Source organism: Erinaceus europaeus, chromosome 1 (genome assembly GCF_950295315.1).
Source record: "Erinaceus europaeus chromosome 1, mEriEur2.1, whole genome shotgun sequence".
Taxonomy (NCBI): domain Eukaryota; kingdom Metazoa; phylum Chordata; class Mammalia; order Eulipotyphla; family Erinaceidae; genus Erinaceus; species Erinaceus europaeus.
In genome coordinates this window covers 29,770,749-29,792,348 of record NC_080162.1, presented here as the reverse complement: position 1 = coordinate 29,792,348, position 21,600 = coordinate 29,770,749, and the positions used below count along the sequence as shown (strand labels likewise).

The 21,600-nt window shown below is 39.9% G+C and overlaps 1 protein-coding gene across 1 annotated transcript in view; it reads left to right on the top strand.

Moving 5' to 3' along the window:
• LRMDA (leucine rich melanocyte differentiation associated) overlaps window positions 1-21,600 on the top strand; it is a 1,384,659-nt gene that overhangs the window by 7,570 nt on the left and 1,355,489 nt on the right. Inside the window, exon 2 of the mRNA XM_060171730.1 lies at window positions 5,170-5,270. Within this exon, the coding sequence (XP_060027713.1) occupies window positions 5,170-5,270 (101 nt within the window). The remainder of the gene's footprint in view (window positions 1-5,169; window positions 5,271-21,600) is intronic.

Sequence of the window (21,600 nt, the reverse complement as noted above, 5' to 3'; positions counted from 1 at the left end):
CTTTGCTCTGCAGAAACTTTTCAGTTTGATGTTGTCCCATTGGTTTATTTTTGTTTTCTTTGATATTGGATTTGAATCTTTGTTCTTTTTCTTTTTTTTTTTAAATTTTTTAAATTATCTGTATTTATTGGCTAGACATAGTCAGAAATCGAGAGGGGAAAGGGAGAGAGAGAGAGAACTGCAGCCCTGCTTCACCACTTGTAAAGCTTTCCCTTGTGCATTGTAACATGTGCACCACCTGGCCCCTGGATTTGCATCTTTTTCCTGTGCTTTCTTCTATATATTTGATAGTTTTTGGTTTAATGTCCATGTCTTTGATTCACTTGGAGTTGACTTTTGTGCATGATATGTGGTGCTCCAATTTCATTCACTTGCTTGCTTCAGCCCAATTTTCCCAATGCCAGTATTCTACATTGAATATTAATGGTGATAATGGTCAGTCTTGACTTGGACCTGACTGGAGAGGGAAAACTTTCAGTTTTTCACTACTGAATATTATGCTGGCTATAGGTTTGCTACATGCAGATTCAGTAAGTTTGAGGAATTTCCCACCCATTCCCTAATCCCTATTCACATTCTTTTCCTTCCTTCTTTCCTTTCTTCCTTCTTTTTTCCTTTCTGTCTTTCTGTCTTTTTCTCTAACAGGATTCTCAGGGCACTAATGTGTCTCTGTACAATGAATCTACTGCTCCTGGTGGTCATTTTTTCCTTTTTTAATTCTGTTTCTGATAGGACAGAGAGAAATTGAGAGGGGAGTGGTAGATAGAGAGGAAGATAGAAGATAAACTCCTGCAGACTTTCTCCACAGCTTACAAAGCTTCTCTCCTAGCAGGTGGGGAGCAGAGTTAAAACTAAAACTGGGGTTCTTGCATATGGTAATCTGTGTGCTTAATGGAGTGAGCCACTGCTGACCTCCTAGCCCCATTATTTTTAATGTTTTGATCATGAAAGGATGCTACACTCTACCAGTTGAGAATCACTCAGGATAACACAGTTTATAAGTAGTAGCTTAAACTTGCTTGCCGGGCTAGCTTCATGGGTGGGAGAGAGATGACCAGGAACTCATGGCTGAGTGGGAACACTATCCAATTTTTCCTTATTGATCAGATACAACGCCTTTTATATATCTCTTTAACCAGAAGTGGCAAGTGGGAAAAGGGAAATGGCTAGGAGAGGGGGTGGAGCAAAAAAAAAAAAGCATGAAGGTAGCAAGCTTCCATCTAACCAGTGGGGATTAAACCAATGACCTGCAGGCAGGGCGGGTCTCAGACAAAACAATAATTATGTAAATAGACCACAGCATTAAGCAATGCAGGGGGCCTGGTGTAATGACCAACACTTGCTCTCAGGACTATTTCTACTTGGGAAGAATTTCCAGTATTGTGAATTTAAAACCAAGGAGCCTCCACTCCTAGCTGGGCCAGGTATCATAAAAATAATCATGATCTGCTTACTGTCAAATCCACTTTGCCCAGAATGTCCTTGGAGTCACATAGTTCTATCTGCAAAGAGAAACCCATAGTCTTCTGTGTTGGATAGTTTTCTACAGCTTCTGTTGAGATGATCTGTGTGTGTGGAACCTATGGGATCCCTTTCAGGCAGTCTTGTCTTCACCTCTGTCAAGGTCTTTTGGTGTGGTTTAATTCCTGGTGTTGGTGTACCTTCTTATTATCATTCCACATGTGGTGGCAGCCTTGTGGGTACAACTTATATAAGGTAGGCAAACTAAGAGTACAAAGGTTTGTTCTTCAGTTTAGTATAAACCAAGTTAATATACTGAATGCAGTGACTTGCAGTTCTAGATATAGTCTTCTATGCCTTGTAAGACTTATTAATCTTTGCATACCTTCTCTTTGATGAAAAAGCAAACTATTTTTTGTCTGACTCTTCTGGCCTCATTTTGTACATTATGTGATCTTTTCTGCCATTCTGTAAGGTAAGGTTTTCCACTTAGTAACACTTAAAAAAAGATTAACATAAGAGAGGAGAGCGAGACACAGATAGTCTCTCTGGCACATGTAATGATGGTGATTAAATTGAGTAACTCGTGCTTGAGAGTCCAATATCATATCCACTGTACAACTTTCCAGGTCAAATGAACACTTCTTAATTTATTATTATTATTTATTATTGGATAGAGAGAGAAAAATTGAGATGTGGAGACAGAGGAGAGTTTCTGAGAGACACTTACAACATTGTTTTTAACACTTGTGAAGTTTCCCTCTTCCAGGGGACTTGGGCTTGGACCTGAGTCCTTGCACATTGTAACATGTGTGCTCAACCAGGTGTGCCACTATCGGTCCCCCCCCCCCCCCACTTCTTAAATCTCTCTCTTTCATTGCCACCATGATTACCTGGGGATTGGTGCCAGCACCACAAAATCCATCACTCCCCAGTGGCCATTTTTTCCTTCTATTTTTAATTTGATAGAATAGAGAGAAATTGAGAAGGGGGGATGGAGAGAGAGAGAGAGAGAGAGAGAGAGAGAGAGAGAGAGAGAGAGAGGAGGATCTGTAGCACTGTTCCACTGCTAATGAAGCTTCTACCTTACAGGTGGGAATCAGGAATTTGAACTTGGGTCTTTGCCTGCTGTCATTAATGTATGTGCTCTACCAGGTATTAATGTATGTGCTCTACCATCTTGAGGATGTGACTTGGCCACTATGTTCTTGTTACCCATAAGAAATATATCCTCCTCACTGAATCTCTCAGCCATTCTAAAACATCCTTTTCTATATGCATAAGGAAACAGGACTTTGTAGAGGGAAAAGATCAAGGAGATAGCCATATCATGGGCCTAATTGACCATTTAAGGGTAAGGTCATTTAGGAAAATATCATGTGTAGTCTCATTGGCCAACTCTGCCCTACAGGTTTGTTTTTATGGATTTGGTATTAGTTGCCAGTCCTGCCTACAGAGTGCTACTTATAAAAATGGATGTCAAAAACTGAGTGAGTAGAGCAGTAGAAAACTCTCTGCTTTGTCACAGATGTTTTAGGATTATGGTTGGTGAAATAGTTGGTAGAATGCTGGTCTTACCTGCCTGAGGCTCCTGGTTTGATCCTTGGCACTGCATGTGCTCTAGTTTCTTTCTATATCTCATATGAAGTAAAACAGGTCTTGTTACAAAAGAAGTTTTGGAATGAGATTTCAGATCAATGTTTTAATATTTGGGTGTATACAAGGCTAGTATTCATACTAGAAATATAAATAAGAGAATGCCCAAGGAAATAGCTCTGGAAGCAGAGTGGATTGCTTACATAAAATGCTCCATGGAAGAGGAAGATGTGAAAGCTCTGGTCACCTGTTTTTTTTTTTTTCCTTCCTTTCTTTCTTTCTTTCTTTCTTTCTTTCTTTCTTTCTTTCTTTCTTTATTTTTATTTATTTTAAAAAGGAGATATTAACAAAACCGTAGGATAGGAGGGGTACAACTCCACACAGTTCCCACCACCAGATCTCTATATCCCATCCCCTCCCCTGATAGCTTTCCTATTCTTTATCCCTCTGGGAGTATGGACCCAAGGTCATTGTGGGTTGCAATGTGGAAGGTTGGGCTTCTGTAATTGCTTCCCTGCTGAACACGGGCGTTGACTGGTCGATTCATACTCCCAGACTGCCTCTCTCTTTCTCTAGTAGGGTGGATCTCTGGGGAAGCGGAGCTCCAGGACACACTGGTGGAGTCATTTGTCCAGGGAAGTCTGGTCGGCATCCTGTTGGCATCTGGAACCTGGTGGCTGAAAAGAGAGTTAACATACAAAGCCAAACAAATTGTTGAGCAATTATGGACCTAAAGGTTGGAATAGTGCAGATGAAGTGTTGGGGGAGTACTCACTGCAGACTATTGTGTACTTTTGCTTTCAGGTATATATTTTGCCCTAGTTTATGGATACGTGTGAACATATGCTCTATCTCAGGGGACCTGGTCTATACCTAGGTTTTGGAACTTCATTAGGAAGTGAATCACCTGGAATGGAATTAGAGAATGCTATGAAAGGAATGGTCTCACCTGAGTGATGAAGCTGAAGGGTTGTCATTCCACACCTGAAGTCTCTGGACACAGTCAGAAGTAAAGCATGCTGAGGTAGAACTCGTTGCGTTGATTAGGTTGTGATTGGCGGATGCAATATTATTTGATATTAATTGAGAGAAGCATGCAGGAAAGTGGGCCCCACCCTACGGTTCCAGGACTGGGGGAAATACAGGCTCTATAGTGGAAATGTGAGGTTCCTGCTGTCTTAGGGTTCAAGAAGACAATGGATAGTTATTGTTATCATCACATTATTTGGTAATTGGGTTAACTTTGAAAAGTCCCTTTGTTAGGATCTGCTGTACAATACCCAACATCTTGTATATAGCTGTGCCACTGGTTGCTTCTGTTCTCCCTGGTCTAGGTTTTTGAGAGAGTCAACATATCAAAGACTCAGCCTATGTATTAAAAAGACTCAGTCTGTGTTTTAAAAATGTTCTAGACATATGATCAATTTTCCCCCTCTCATATTAATTAAATAGTGGTCACCTGTTTTTGTCTTGTCCTCTCTGGCATGCAAGTTTTGAGCACTACCACTGTACTGTCTCCTGGGCCTATTCTGTTTCCTTTGAATCAGCCTTGTTTAGAATTCAGGGGACATTTTATACACAGAGGTAATAGAATAGGGTTGGTGATCTGGGGAGGTTTCTCATCCAATCCTATTTGTTCCAGTGTCTTGCAAGTTGAATGCTGGTAAGTGCATCTGCTGTGTGTCTTATGGGGTAATGTGAATTCTAGCATATTTTGGGGAGGGTGGGGGGCAGTGGAGGAAAAGGAGCCAGAGGTGCAGCTGTTGGAAAGGCCCCTCATTGAGAGGCTGATTGCTGTGATTATATTAGCATGCTCTAACTAGGGGCCTTTTCTGAACACGTGAATCCTGCCAATTTTAGTTCCATTTCATTGTGCTGGGATGAGTCTCCATCATACTAAGTATACCAGGAAAGGGGAACTGTTTGCAGAGTCTCTGAAGTCCCTAAAGCTAATTTGATCAGAAAAACAGCTCCAAATGTGGCCTTTGTAATGTATGTGTATGGAATTTGCGTTAAAAGTTGCGGAAACAATCATCAGATCGATGACGCAGGGTTGTGTGCAGCTGCGTGATTTCCGTTTGCCACACTGTTTCTGTTCCATTTAATTTCCAGGTGTCTTACATAGGCCAGGACTGCAGAGAAATTCCAGAGCACCTCGGCAGGGAGTGTGGACATTTCGCAAAGAGGCTTGATCTGAGCTTTAACCTTCTAAGGTATGTAACCTTCACAAGATGCAGACCAGGCCTGGGAGGCCCAGTCCCTCTGTTAATTTAATGGCCTGCAGATAAAAGTCAAACTCAAAAACAGTTCCTGCTCTGCACATTTTAGGGGTCTGAGACATGTGGAATTGCACACCAAAGATTAGACACTTATACAAATGATTCCTTGGCTAGCCCTTTGCACGTACCTACCAGAAAAGAAGCAATGAGCATTTGAACATCATCCATCTCATGTGTATTTTTACCTGAGGGTCATTATAATTTCACGTTCTTTTTTTAACTGATGCCCATGCAGATAGATTAGAATACTTTTGGGGAAGGAGTGAAACGAGACCAGCAAGAATGATTTAGAGGCACCTAGATATGCTTTTCTGGATAACCCTATCTCCCAAAACATTTGTGAAATCATAGGTAGAGTGTGTGCATATGTGTATTTTCTTCTTTTGCCTTTTTAATGAATTAGAACCTTAAATATTTGCAATGATGATTTCTCCTAGACGGAATTTTAAATTAATCAACACATTGTTGGCATGGGGTGGGTGGGTAGGAGGGAAATGCTCCCACAACTCTTCCAGTCTTGGCAAATAGTTGCATGGTCTTACGTTTTACTACATTACGTTTTACTACATTGGAGAATGCTATTACTTCATTTCTTCTGAAAAAGGTGGTGAGTTGTTTGGTGTGGGGGCTTGGAAGAGTGCCTTTGGATATACTTGGAAAGCATTTGTCAGTGGAATAAGTGGGCAGGGTTAGGATAGTGACCCTCTTAGTAAGGTGGCTCTATATAGGATTCTCCACACCCCCAAGTGCTCCCTTGAGATTTTACCATTTTCTTTTGAATGGAACAGACTTCCTTGGGCTGGAAGGAGAGATGAAGGGTTGGAATCCCATCTCAAGGCTTATACTATTTCCTTCTTCCACCCCTTGGAGTCTTTTCTCTCTCACCCTCTGAGTCCAGGTACCTGGAAATAAAATAATTTGAGTGAAGGTGGACACAACTTTGGGCATGAATACAACTGCAAGTGACATGAACTTTAAGGTAAGTCAGCAGAGCTGCTTACACTGGGAACCTTTGCTCATGGCCATGTTGAGATGAGCATCTCTAGGAAAGGGATGTGTAGAGGATTATATAGAAGGAACGGGCACTGTCAGTGTTTGTTCTTGATTCCCAGAGGAGTTCTCTGCATCTGGGGAGATGTAGAAACTAAAATATTATAAAGTGATAAAAAGATGCAAAAAAACAAACAAACAAGAACTGATTCTAAATAGATTAAGGATACTTGTGATCCTGACACTTAAGGAAAGGACAGATTATACTGTTTGGACTGGGATATGCCTGAGGCATATAGCCCCTCAGTGCCAGTAGGGGTGCCAGTGATTAGGCACTGGGAAGTGTTCTTCATGTGCACCTGTCCTCCAGGAACTGAGTGTTGTGTTAAGGTTGAATCTGCCTTGCACGAGGTGAGAACCTTCTACGTTCAGTTTAGGACTTAAACTGGAGAAATTTATAGAGTAGCACAGGGAAAAGCTACCCTGAATCACTTTGAGATACTTGGGATTGTATAATATTTGACATTATTTTTGCTCGACTGAGGTTTGAGGGGAAGTAGCACTGTTTCTTTGCAGTATCAGAGAAATGTTTGGGTTTATTTAGGCATTAAAAATATATTCATAAAATGGAGATATTGACAAGATTATGAGATAAGAGGGGGTACATTTACACACAATGCCCACCCCCAGAGCTCCACATCCAATCCCCTCCCTTTATAGCTTCCTTATTCTTTTATTTTTTTAAAGATTTTATTTATTTATTAATGAGAAAGATAGGAGGAGAGAGAGAAAGAACCAGACATCACTCTGGTACATGTGCTGCCAGGGATTGAACTCAGGACCTCATACTTGAGTGTCCGATGCTTTATCTACTGCGCCACTTCCCGGACCACAGCTTCCTTATTCTTTATCCCTCTGGGAGTATGGACAAAAGATCTTTATGGGGTGCAGAAGGTGGAAGGTCTAGCTTCTCCACTGAACATGGGCATTGGCAGGTCAATGCATACCCCCAGCCTGTCTCTCTCTTTCCCTGGTGGGGCAGGGATCTGGGGAGGCGGGGCTCCAAGACACATGGTGAGGTCACCTGTCCAGTGAAGTATCGTTGACATCATGGTAGCATCTGGAACCTGGTGGCTGAAAAAGAGTTAAGATATTAAGCAGAACAAACTGTTGACTAATCATGAACCTAAAGGCAAGAATACTGCAGATGAATATTTGGGGTCTTCATTTTGGAAAAAGCTCATAGGTCTATTTTAGGTAGATTTCAAAGGGCCCATGACCCAACTAGTTTTTGCCTGCACTTGACATCTAATATGCTGGTGGGCCCAGGTTATTGTCTGGGGACATGGTGTCAGAGTTGGAAAAAGGACTAGAAAGCTGGCTCAGGGAAGAGAGTAGCTCCCAAATATGGGGAAAGTATATAAATATTATTATCTGTAAACTCCATTGATTTGATCTGGGGCCATATTCAGCACAGGAGCCTATGTAACCTCTGCATCCCTGTAGGTCTGAGCTCACATTCTGCAGGCATTGGTTTCTATCTTTGCCCTTAGCTGAATAAAAATCAAAGGTGTTTAGCAAATTCCTTTAAGAGATAAATAAGAGATGTAGGGGAAAGGAAGTGTGTACTTAACCAGGTGTGCTACTTCATGGTCCCTGGAACCAATGTTCTTTCTAAGCTGGAATGTACCGTGAAAAGTACCTTTTTTTTTTTTTTTTTTAAAGTTCTGAGCATATTAGGCCCATTGTAGTATCTCCAGCTACCAACAGATAAGTAGAAAATGACTTGGCAGTTAGCATTTAATGTATCAGTGGCAATACTTTGATTTCTGTTTTTCTGGAGCAGTCTCTTTGACTGCAGAACCACTAAAAACACTAGAGAGGGAAGGAGAGAGATAGAGATAGAGATAGAGATGGATAGAGAGAGAGAGAGAATGAAAATAATTTTGGAAACAGGTATCAGGCTAATGCAAGGGAAGTTTATACTCCTCTGCTCAACATCCTGATGGCCTGGCTTCCTACCTTTTGACTTAGACAAAATAGGAAATTGAACCATAGTGGGTAAGATTATACTGAGTCTACCAAGGAAGTGGTGGTTCAGTGGAGAGTTGTCTGTGGTGTCTTAGTTTTCCTGATGTTTACTTCACTTGGTCCTTATAGTTGGCAGTGTGACTTAGAAACTGCTTTCAGAAACATTGTTTCAGCATTTCCTACAGTGTTTATCTCTAGGATAAGAAATTTGGAGAATGTTTTCCAGTAATGACCTCTGTTCCCCTTGTCATCTATCTTACCCTGAATATTGAGTTTAATTCCCTTCTCTGTCTTGGTTATAGTTTGTTTCCCTTAGCTGTTTGGGACTTGAGTCCCACAACTTCATCCTTTCCCACTGCACTGATGTCTGTCTTGGGGACACCATTGTGCGTGTGGCAACTCTGTTCCTTGTTCTCAGTGTGGTTGTTGGTGGCAGTGGTGATTTGGTGGAAGCATGGGAGAGTGGTGAACTTATTCCTCTCAGGCTTTCTTTTCCTTGGTTCCCTCAGGTTCTTAGCCACAGTGATGGTGGTATGGGTGGCAGCTCTACTGGCATTTGGTGGTTGAGATCAGGGATATAGACATCTTGCAGGGAACAGGACAGCCTTGGACAAAATAGAATTCTCCCTCTTCTATGCTAACTGCGTTCTGTTGGAAGAGATCTCTGGAGTCCTATTAGGGGCAGCATGCCAAATAGTTTTATTGAAAAATTGCTGTTAAGCAGCATCTTAATTAAATACCAAGAGACAGTTGACTCCACTCTTTAAAGGAGTCTAATGACAGGGATCAAACAAGTGACATTTTTTAATTAGTAAGCCACTAACATTATGGAACTCTTACTATCAAGACCAAGTATGGGAAGAACATTTAACTTCTGTTATCTTGTTCAGTCTACTCAGTAGCATTTTGACACTGAGACTGTTAGTAGCTACATTTTACAGATGAAGCAACTGAGTCTCAAGACAGGGAAAGAAATTTGCTTTAGACTAACCTGATTGTGAAATGGGAGAGCTGGAATTAATTGGCCCTGGTCTGACTTTAAAACTCAAGTTACTCTAAACTGTTTCTCTAGGTATAAATCATTACTTTGTGTGAGAAGACAGTTTGACATTTCCAAGCCTACATTTCTGTGTGGGAAACTTTTTTTCCTTTTTTAAATTATGAACAGTCTATAGAAGTCACCATAGCAGAGTTGAAGTGGATCTTGCAGCCCCACACTGGAGGCCCTGGAAGCCTCAGTTATATTTGCTGCATTTTCTCCCCTCCTGTTGCTGCAAATCAGAAATGATTTGTAAAGCATGGGCTAGAATGGGCCTGAGCTAGCATGTAGGTGGAGGGTTTCCATAGAATTCATCCTCTTTTATCCCTGGTTAGGCTCTGAGGTGTGGTTAAGGTGAGGGTCACAGTCATGGAGAGTAATAGTTCAGCAATTGCTCTGACTTTGCTCTCTCAGTTTTGGGATGGAGAAACCTTGAGGCAGATTACTGCTGTTTGTGGAGAGTGGTGTGTGTGCACACACATGTGTGTCTCCCTATTCCTGTGCCTACTTGCACATGTCCTCTCTTGCACACACCCACCCACTATCTGAAACGCCTCTTTTCTCTTGTCTCCTCAGGGACTGCTGTTTAGGTAATTTCAGCTGTTCTCCTCTCCTTTATGATGAAAGAGGAACAATTACGTATTTTTATTTTCTGGGTGTCTGTGTTTAATTATAGAGCTAAAATAACTACAAGCTCTCTCTGGCCAAGACTTTCCTAATAAAATTTTTCTTGTATCCCAGCTGCTTTCTCTCCCCCTTTGTTCCCCTATTCCCATACTGCTATAGCACAAGGTCTCTCAGTTTTGAATGAGGGAGAAACACATGTTAAGGTTTCTGTGTATGTGGATGCTATCTCCTCCTCTAGACCGACCATTATGGAGATCAGCTATGTGCCCCCTGCCTTTGCACCATCTCCCCTAAGATCCTCTCTGAGTCTGTACAGAACTCATTTTTTTCAGTCTCCTGGGTGTCTGCTTTTTCTCTGATACTGAAGAAATAAGAACAGGGAAGACCAACAAAAGAGGTTAAAAAAATCCCCAAACTATTCTTGAGATAAAGCAAGACTTATTAAAAACAATTGGGGGGTAGGGCAGCAGAGGGGGTGTTAGCCCCTACACGGCCCAATTTCTGCAGCTGGAGAAGTGTTTTGAGAAAATGTACCATTGTTAACTTTTTTTTTCCCCTTGATGGATTTATTTATAAGGTAGAGAAATATTTTCCCCATAATTGGGTAACTCTTAATAGTAGCAATTGCATATTTATCAGTGTGAGGGGCTGTTATTAATGTAACTGTCAGGCCCAAACACATTTCTGCATTAAATCCATTTAGTATGTGCATTATTCGGGCTCGAATGTCACCGGGACATCAAAGCCCTGTAGGCATGGAGAACTCAGTGCCCTGCTGTGGCTGCCGAACAGGCCCTTGATCAATAAATGTAACATGTTAATGCAGAGCAAATAGAATAAAAGATTTCTTTGACAAGACATGAAAAATCACCTTGTGGCAGCTGGCATGTGATGCCGTTTCTGGGGAGACACTAGCAAAGTTGATCTGACAAGTAAAGAGGAGAGATGATGGTTGTAAGGTGCTTTTGTTTCAAACTTCTTTCTTGACCTGTCAGGTTTTGAAGGCGCCTCAATGGCTCTTTTTTGTCATGTGAAAATTGTAGTCTTAGGTAGTTATGAAGCAGTTATCTCTTCTCAAATTGTGAATGCTGCTGTTTAATTGATTCACTTAGCATTTGAAACTGTCATGCATTAATAATTGTGAAATCCTGTAGATACTGTGCTAGTGTGTCATGCTTAAATGTGTAGTTATCAGAAAATTAATATCCTTAATGAACCGGTGCTTTCAAACTAACATTGCATGAAATCTCTTTTGCCCTTTCATTTGCTGAAGCCACATTCACCACTTTGCTGAGAACCACCTCTCAACAGTTTGCTTTCTTGATGCCCGACAAATGCCAGCTTTGCTGTGGGTACATCGCGTGCTCAATGACAATAAATATAGTAATTATACTGGAGTTAGTAATTAACATAATTGTAGTCAATTACGACAAATACAGTGCAGAGCTAAATAAATGAGAGGGGAGAAATTAGCAAGCTAATTGATTTATCTTTACTTGGCTTTCTATTACAACTGGCAGGGCTGTTTTTCAGGGTGGGGGAGAAGAGAGGAGAACTCCCTACAAGGATTATTTACAAATAACTGATTTTGTTTTGAAGTTGCTTTGTCTTTTAACTTATTATGTATCACCCCCCTCCACTCTGCCTACAAGGAGAAAAAAGGAAAGGAAAAGAGAGAATCTAAATGCCAAGTGAACATTTGATAATTTAGCTGCATCAAGCCGATTACTGCAGCTAAGGCAAGACAGGATTTACTAAGGCTTGAGGATTTATAATTTTTCTTCTCAGCTATTAATGATCTTTAATTGTTTGTATGTGTGTGTTTCATCAGTGAGATATACTTTGCCAGATAATACATTGTGTATGGGGGTGTATGTGCATGCTGTTAATAATTTACTCAATTCTGTGCTGATGATGTGGAGTAAGAAGTGGACATATTCTAGATGATTCAACCCTACTTAGTCTTGTTACACCTTCTTCCTTTAGTAGCCAACAAGGAGATGAAGGAAAGGAGGTATTAGTGCATTGGAGAGGATAAGGTCTCTCCAGGAACCCAGCTCACCCCCTCCCCCTTTTTCTTGCAATACTTTCAGGGCAGCCATGAGTTGTCACACTCGGGAGGCTGCCTGGGAAGTTTGTGTTAGGGGTTTCAGTGCTCATTTTTCTCAGTTGGTTTATTTATGCTGCCTGGCATCCTGGGTAATAGTGGTGTGTGTATTGTCCTTTGTTCATTCCTTTCAGTGTTTCATTGTGACTGCTGTTCACTTCACTTAAGGAGAACCTGTGAATTTTTTTGAGACTTACAGTTGCATCACAGTTCTATGTTTTACCCCACAAGTTCAAGAAACAGGTTTTTCTTATTCATATTTATTTATTTATTTATTTAATCTTTTATTGCCTCTTGGCACAAGAATGGAGGTGAACAATCAGAGCCTTTCTAGGGTTGAAATCCTTAAAATCTTAATGTGGTTTGAGCTAAGGTAAAGTCAGTGCTTCTTATAACATGGCAGTTAAAAAGTATCTAATATCAGTTCTCATACTTATGGTGTCCCAGGTTATCCCTCTGAAAATTCTACTTAGCAAACTGAAATTTTGTTTCAAAGCCTTTTATTTAGTTCTTCTTAAATATTTCACTGGTAAGTATCTAATCTTATATAAAGAGAGTTAGAAGCAGCAGTTTTACTCTTACATGGATGATGTATATAGCTATGTATGACCTCATGTAGAATTTAGTTTTTCAATTGCACTAAATTACTGCTGATATTTTAGAATACTAGGATGTATTTGGACACTGCTAGTATGTTCATTCTTCATGTTCACTTCATTCAGAAATCAATTTCTGATATGAAATATTTATGCACAAGGAATCACTTAAATTATTTAAAGTTTGCTGACATAATAGCTTTTCTGATGAAGCCTCAGATTATTTTAGTAAATGTATGGGTCTTCTCTGAGGGAAAACAATTTCTAGAGTTAGAGGGGGAGAAGATGATACCTGGAACTTCAACCTGATATAGTTTGATGTGAGTCAAAGAATTAGATAATTCATAATGTACAATTCTTATATGTAAAGTAAGATATTGTATGCATCCCATAAGGATATTCTGCTGTTAGCACCTACAAGAGGCAGAGGAAAGAGGAGAAGAAGGGATGAATATGAGTTAATGTATATGTGTGAATGAAAACTCTTGCCATTGACCATTATCAAATGCAGGGTTTGTATTACTCTTGCTGCTGTCTGTATTTCTACTCCACTACTGGTTTGTATGCTCTTGTCTTTTCTCTAGTTTGCCATTCAGAGGTAGAGCAGACAAGAGTGGGGAAGATGATAGCAAAGGAGGCCTCTTTTTATTTTCACTACTTGAAAATTAGTAATCAAAACATTCATATTAAAAAAGTAAAGCTAGCTTTATTTTGTCCCTGTATTGCTAGGGAAACAAGAACATGGGATAATTTGGATGTATTCTCAAATAAAATGCTGTTTGGGAAGGCACCATTTATTTTCTCTAATTATTATTATTGTTATTACTTTAGAGAGAGAAAAAGGGAGAGAGAAAGAGAGAGAGAGACAGAGAGAGAGAGAGAGGCCATAGCACTAGAAGCTTCCTTCAGTGTGGTGGGGTCCAGGCTCAGACCTGGGCTATGCACATAGCAAAGCAGCACACTATCCAAGGGAGCTATTTCTGGACCTATTTTCTCCTTTTTAGTGATTTACAAGTTTTACTAAGTTATAAGATGTCAAGGGTGTAACCTTATAACCAAAAATGGTCAGTGTAACTCATCACAGCCTGAATTAAAGTTCTATTTTCCCATCTTTGTTCCCTGTTAACTGCTATAGTTCTCACAAAGTCCAAAAGACTGGCTATAATTGTTTTTGCAAGCTCATCTAAGTCACCAATATTTCATATTTGAGCAAAACCATCTGGTAGTTGTCCTTGACCTTTCAACTTATTTCACATAGGTTAATCATCTCCAGTTTTATTCCAAATGAAGTGATTTCATCTCTTTTGATCGAAGAGCAGTGTTCTTTTGGCTATCTACTCCACAACCCCTTTATCTAGTCATTTGTCTTTGGACAATTAGGTTGCTTCCATATTTTAGCTATTGTAAATAGTATGACTATGAACATGGGGGAGTGCATGTATCCTTTTAAACTAATGCTTTCATGCCATCGGATATATACCTAGATGTGGTATTGCTGGATTATATGGTGTTTCTATTTTTATTTAAGGATGTTCCACCTGTTTTCTATGGAAATTGCACCAATCTGCATTCAAATGTGCTACTTTTTTAAAAGACCTTTTTTTTTCTTTCACAGGAATATACAGCCTTATGTAAGTTTTGAGGTTCTTTGTTCCTCAGAAATTCTAAGAACTTCCTCTTTTTTTTACATTTATTTGGCACCAAACTCTAGTGATTGTATCTACTAAAATACATTTATGGGGCTGGTGACGAGCAAAGCGAGTGGGGATGAATTTAGAAACTTTGCTCTGTCTCTCTGAATCTTCTAAGAAGCTGAGTGGGTATTTTCCCACTTGCATGGCAGTCTCAGAGGGTAGGTACAATTGCCTGGTGTTAGCTTAATTTCAGACGAGATCGGGTGTGTTCAGGGTGGTATGACCGTAGACAGCTTACTTTCAGATACTTCTTTTTCAGAATGCATTTGCAGTCCCTTCTAAGTGCATCTGTTTTTTGTATATTCTAAGAGCAGATCATCTTCATTTGTGATAGCAATTGAATTAGGACTTTGCCCCAGTCCAGTACTGGCTCTTATGATTTTTTCCAGATACTTGAGCTGGAATAATATCACACATAGCTAACTAGCTAGCCATCCAGTTGTAATTGAATTTTAACAAATCAACTCTTTGAATTCTGTTTTTGGAGGTTGGGCTTTGTTAAGAAAAATTGGTTTGACTTGAGATATAGAGAAATGAACCATAGGGGGTGGGCAGGTGGTGGCATACCTGGTTAAGTGCACACATTACAGTGCTAAAGGAACCAGGTTCAAGCCCCTGGCCTCCACCTGCAGGGGGAAAGCTTCACGAGTAGTAAAGCAGGGCTGCAGTGTCTCTCTGTCTCTCTTCCCCTCTATCTCCTCTTCCACTCTCAATTTCTATCTATCAAATAAATAAATAAATAAATGAAAAGATTAACAAAAAAGAGAGAGAGAAATGGAGCATGGTAGTGACTTCCAAAGGTCATTTTATCTGATGCTGCTTTTAAGGAATATTTTTTTGCTCTGACTCATGTCATGAAGCCCTGAAAGAATGACTATAGGGGTAAGTTTAATCAAATACTTTAAGTTTTTTCTTCTTCTACTGCTTGTTGGTGAGGGTTATGCTTATGGACTGACTTATATTTGAAAGATTTCAGCAGGGTTATATAGTCTATTTTAGATGCTGTGTACAACTATATTATATAGTCTTTTTTAGATGCTGTGTACAACTATATCCCTCCATGAATGTTTCTCTAAACTAGATGATAAAGGCCTTTGAATAGCTCATATAGCTATGACCATAGATAAGCCATTCTGCTAAGTGAAGGTAGAGACTGTTCAGGATGGCATGACTCTCCTGAAAATGTTTGCATTTGTTCTCAAGGACCAAGATATTTGTAGATTCCATTATGTTCATTAGATGTGTATAAATATCCAGTCTCTCAGGTACCCATAGCACCTGGAGCTTAGAGATATGGTAATTTCCCTAGATAATACCATGTGCTCAGTGTGGAGATAAGACAAATGCTGTTGAAATGGGGACACTATTTCATATCTACCAGTGGACTTGGAGAACTTGGTAGTTCTACTGGGGACTAGTTATTCCTACTGTCTTTGAGCTTGTTTTTTTTTTTTTTTTTTTTTGAGTTTATGAGAAGCTTGGGAGAGCCACACATCAAGAGGAAGAGTCCCAACAAATTAGGCAGAGCAGTTAAATTTACACAGTGAGCCCTGGGCTGGCTCCTGGGTAGGCCATTCAAGACACCCAACTGGTCATACAGCTCAGTTGAGTGCCAGGGACATACACCTGATTTTCATGCCCAAGGAGGTCTCAAGAAACTTTGAAATTAGAACTCGGACTACACCTCAAGGAAAACAGGGCTTGCCATACAGGATCAAGACATTTAGGCATGGTAGACATTTATACAATATTATTATGGCTTTAGGACTAGGTATGGACTGAGTGGGGATGGTTGGATTTTGGTCTGCATGGTCCTCAGGAGTCTGTAAGAGTCCAGGAGAAGAAAAATTGAGAACAAAGCAAGCCTCTTCTTATATGTGCATATAAACCCTGTATTATACAGAGTGGAGTTGGTTTTGGGACATGGAAACTGACCAGGCTAGAGCTTTTGAGGGGTGGGGGGTGGGGAGTAAATCAAGTACTCAATTGGAGGAGGTATGGGTTTTTGTTTTTTTTTTCATGCCTTCACCTTGGATTGACAGGCATGTAGGAGAGACAATCCACCTCCATCTGGTGGAGGGTAGCCAGTTTCCAGGCTAAACAGCTCCTGAGTGCTGGCCTTGATATTTATACACAACAGTTACACTGTTAGGAGGGTCACAGTTAATGTAGTTCTTCCATGACTCCTGCTCTGATTGTGCTGTGCTGCTTAGCACCCAGCAAGACCCTACAGGCTAGCCCTGGGCTTCTTTAGTAAGGGAGGTGCCAAAAACTTGAAATCATATCTTTCAGAAATTACATTTATTATTATTCTTCCCAGTCAAAGTGTTTCTGAAGATTGGCATTTAGGGAAACATCTTCCTTGGGAGAATTTTCACATTATTGGTTATATGAATATGATAAGATCCTTGTAGTAATGTCTCCCACTGGAATGTCTTTTCCAGAATGGGTAACAACTTCTCTTTTAGAATTGTCTAGGGCAGAATTCTGCCTGTTGTAGGTGCCCCCTCTATTGGAAGATACTATGGAATCTTGGAATTTATCACTTGCTTAAATAGGATATCAAGCTAGGTGTTCTTCAATTCAAATGAAATGTGCCAGTATGGTCCAAGGTAGTGGCTCAGCAGATAAAGTGCAGGCTCATCTCAGGTTCAATCTCTATTAGAGGTTCTATATAGCATATATGGGAACGGAGCTGTGTTCTGATCTCTTTCTTACTCTTGCTCTTGAAAAAAATATTTTCAAGGAGCTCTGCTATACTGCTGGTGGGAATGGAAACTGGTACAGCCCCTTTGGAAGACTATGTGGAGAGTCCTTAAACAAATAAAAATGGAATTATAATCCAGTGATACCACTCTTAGTCATTTATCCAAGGACATGGAAACACTAATTTGAAGGGTCCTATGCACCCATGTTCATCGCTGCATTATTCCCAATAGCCAAAGAATGAAAACAGCTTAAATGCCCATCAACAGATGATTAGCTAAAAAACTTATGGGATATATATTCCATGGAATACTACTGTGCAATCAGGAAAAGATAATATAGTGTCCTTTGGGACAAAATGGATGGAACTTGAGGTGACTATACTTAGCGAAATAAAGAGATGAAAGACAGCTACCAGATGGTTTTACTCATATGTGGAGTCTAGAGAACTTGAAAAAAAAAAGAAAAAAGACTGACTCAAGCAAACTGTTTTTAAAACTTGTGAGAACTATAGTGTTTATCTTTGGGAGGTGGGAGGGTGGGAACACAGAACTCTGGTGGGTGTGGTGAAGAACTCTGCACTATAATCTTACAATCTTGTAACCTACTAATAATGACAAATAAAAAATTAAAACAAATCTTTTCAAAATAGTGTGCTGAGGTTTTGTGACTTTCCCAGAGTCATACAACTGGTTTGTGAGGAGCCAAGAGCTAAACTTAGATTTGCCCAGTGGCAAAGCCTACATGGTCAGCTCCTACACTGTATTATATTCTATAATATTAACTGTTTCCAAGGAGTCTAACCTACTGCCCTCAAGATCTTTATCTGCAAACCAGTGTAGATTGGTTAGCTACATTGTAGAGAAGAGGAAAATTCTGTCTTGTAGGGCACTGAAAAAGAAACAACTTTTCTCTCCCATCAATGTTACTGCTGCTTTGTTTTCTTTACAAACTTATATTTAACCTTGTCATCTAGTGGAGATAAAAACTCTAGGCAGTGGGGCTTTAAATAAAACATTAGTAATTTAGGAGTCTGTAGAAATTTAGATTGGGGGTTAATTTATTGTCCTGTTCCTTTATGAAGATAACAGCAAAAAATAGAAGAAACTCCCTCATGCTCCGTTTAATTAGGACCTGTGGGCATTGGGCCTCCAGTAGTTTTTGGGTCCACTGAAGATATATTTGAGTTCCTCTGTTGCTGTGCTTATCTGGTGATAAACAAACTCTCTTAGGAGCATGGGTCTGTTTTCTCATCAGTTACAGGCAAAGAATATAATCCACTTTTCTCTTCAGGATTATACAGGAGATAGAATATTTGAATGCAAATATCTTATAAATTTACAACTATTACATATTTATAATTAATAATTTTCTCAAAGTTTTCATTTTTTATTTTATAATTTTTTAAATAAATATATATTTTTTAATATTTATTTTATTTATTCCCTTTTGTTGCCCTTGTTGTTTTATTGTTGTAGTTATTATCGTTGTTGGATAGGACAGAGAGAAATGGAGAGAGGAGGGGAAGACAGAGAGGAGGAGAGAAAGATAGACACCTGCAGACCTGCTTCACCACCTGTGAAGCGACTCCCCTGCAGGTTGGGAGCCGGGGTTCGAACTGGGATCCTTATGCCGGTTCGTGTGCTTTCCGCCACCTGCGCTTAACCCGCTGCACTACAGCCCGACTCCCTTATAATTTTTTTATTTATAAAAAGGAAACATTGACTAAAGCATAGTATAAGAGTGGTACAACTCCACACAATTCCCACCACCAGAACTCTGTATCCTATCTCCTCCCCTGACAGCTTTCCTATTCTTTAACCCTCTGGGAGTATGGACCCAAGGTCATTGAGGGATGCAGAAGGTGGAAGGTCTGGCTTCTGTAATTGCTTCCTCGATGAACATGGGTGCTGACAGGTCGATCCATACTCACAGTCTGCTTCTCTCTTTCCCTAGTTGGGTGGGGTGTTGGGGAATCGGAGCTCCAGGACACATTGGTGGGGTTGTCGACTTCCCTGGACAAAGTTTTCATTTTTTTAAATGTTTATTTATTTATTCCCCTTTGTTACCCTTGTTGTTTTAAAATTTTCACTTTTAAAATGAGAAACTAAACTCTTGCTAGTTTGAAGCTCTGAGTCATTGTTGGAGACCAAGAAGTTGAGGAAGTTCTGGATGGAGCATGATCTGGTAGAAAAGCAGTGACATCATGAGGCAGGCTACTTAGTAGTCTTTACTCTGTACAAATTATCTGTGAGATGACAAGTAAATAATCTAATCTTCAGTGTCATTTTTCAAACAGGGGATAATGATACTTACCTATCAGGATTGTGAAGATCAGATGAAATACTAAATGTAGATGTTTTGTTCCTGTAAACTATGTACTGAAATAACAGATATAATACAATTTTTTTGGAGGAGTAATATTATTTTGCTTGGTGTCATTAGCCATTCATTTTTTGTGTTGATTCTTGTGCAAATCAAATGGGAGATTAATATCCTATAGTTAATTTTCTTGTAAGCAGCATGTGACCATTCTTTATAAACAAAAGTTTCTCCCACCTGATTTTTTTGTCTTGACTAAAAATTGGCCTTTCATATATCTATATATCTATATATTTATATTTACATTTGACAGTTCTTTTGTAATTAGTAGGACTAAATGACTTAGTGGAAACTCTAGGAGATAATTATAAAATTTATATTTAGGCAGTGCGGAGGGAGAGAGAATGTGAGAACTTTGAAGTTGAGTTACTATTAAAAGGAAACTATGCTGCAAGAATCTAAGTTAGTCAAATGATAGAGAAGGTGAGGAAATAAATGTGAAAATAAACATGGGCCAGGTAAGACAGAAAGTACTTATATTTTATTAATTAATGTAGTAAAGAAATTTCCATTACTGACAATATGAAAGCATTTTAATGTTGCCTTGACAGTTTGTACATGTTGACCCATCCACTAATTAGCCATTCCTTCTACCCACATATGTCAAGTATTAATGGTACAATTTTGATTAACATTTTTTAATGCTTACCATCCTATCTCATTGAACTTTTGCAACTCTGAGGTTTTTATTCCCATTTTATAGAACTGAGACTTAGACTGATAAAGTAATATGCCTAGTGCCACAGTAGTGTGAAAGACAGTACTTATCCAGGTTCTTTTTATTGTAGTGTTTGTAGTTTATTGTAGAGAATCTTCACATGCTATTTGAAGGAACCTTAGAGAAAAGTTAATTCCTATGGTTTGTAGTTAATTTTCTAATGGTAGATGATTCCTAGCCAAGAGTTTATACAGAAAGACCATTATGGAATAAAAAGGGCATATATTGCCTCCAGGGTTATTGCTTAGGCTCAGTACCTGCACTAGGAATCCACTGCTCCTAGAAGCCATTTTTCCCATTTTGTTGCCCGTGTTGTCATAATTATTATTGCTGTTGTTGGATAGGACAGAGAGAAATCCAGAGAGGAGAGGAGACAGAGAGGTGAAGAGAAAGATAGACATCTGCAGACCTGCTTCACTGCCTGTGAAGCGACCTCCCTGCAGGCAGGGAGCCGGGGCCTCAAACCGGGATCCTTACACTGGTTCTTGCTTCGCACTATGTGCACTTAACCTGCTGCGCTACTGCCCACCCCCCTGCTTTAAAATATGTATTTTAAATCATTTATTTATTTATTTATTTATTTATTTATTTATTTATTTATTTATTTATTTATATAAAGGAAACACTGACAAGACCATAGGATAAGAGGAGTACAACTCCATGGAATTTCCACTACCAGAACTCCATATTCCATCCCCTCCCTTGATAGCTTTTCTGTTCTTTAACCCTCTGGGAGTATGGACCCAAGATCATTGTGGGATGCAGAAGGTGGAAGGTCTGCCTTCTGTAATTGCTTCCCCACTGAACATGGTGTTCAGCGATCATACTCCCAGGTCTATCCATACTCCTAGCCCACCTCTCTTTCTCCCTAGTGGGGTGGGGTTCTGGGGAATCAGAGCTCCAGAACACATTGGTGGGGTCGTCTGTCCAGAGAAGTCTGGTCGGCATCCTGCTGGTATCTGGAACCTGGTGGCTGAAAAGAGAGTTAACATACAAAGCCAAACAAATTGTTGAGCAATCATGGACCTAAAGGCTGGAATAGTGCAGATGAAGTGTTGGGGGGTACTCACTGCAGACTACTGTGTACTTTTGCTTTCAGGTACATATTTTGCCCTGGTTTATGGATATGTGTGAACATATGCTCTATCTCATGGGACCTGGTCTGTATCTAGAACTCACCCCACTAGGGAAAGAGAGAGACAGACTGCGAGTATGGATCGACCTGTCAATGCCCATGTTCAGAGGGGAAGCAATTACGGAAGGCAGACCTTCCACCTCTGCATCCCACAGTGACCCTGGGTCCATACTCCCAGAGGGATAAAGAATAGGAAAGCTACCAGGGGAGGGGATGGGATACAGAGTTCTGGTGGTGGG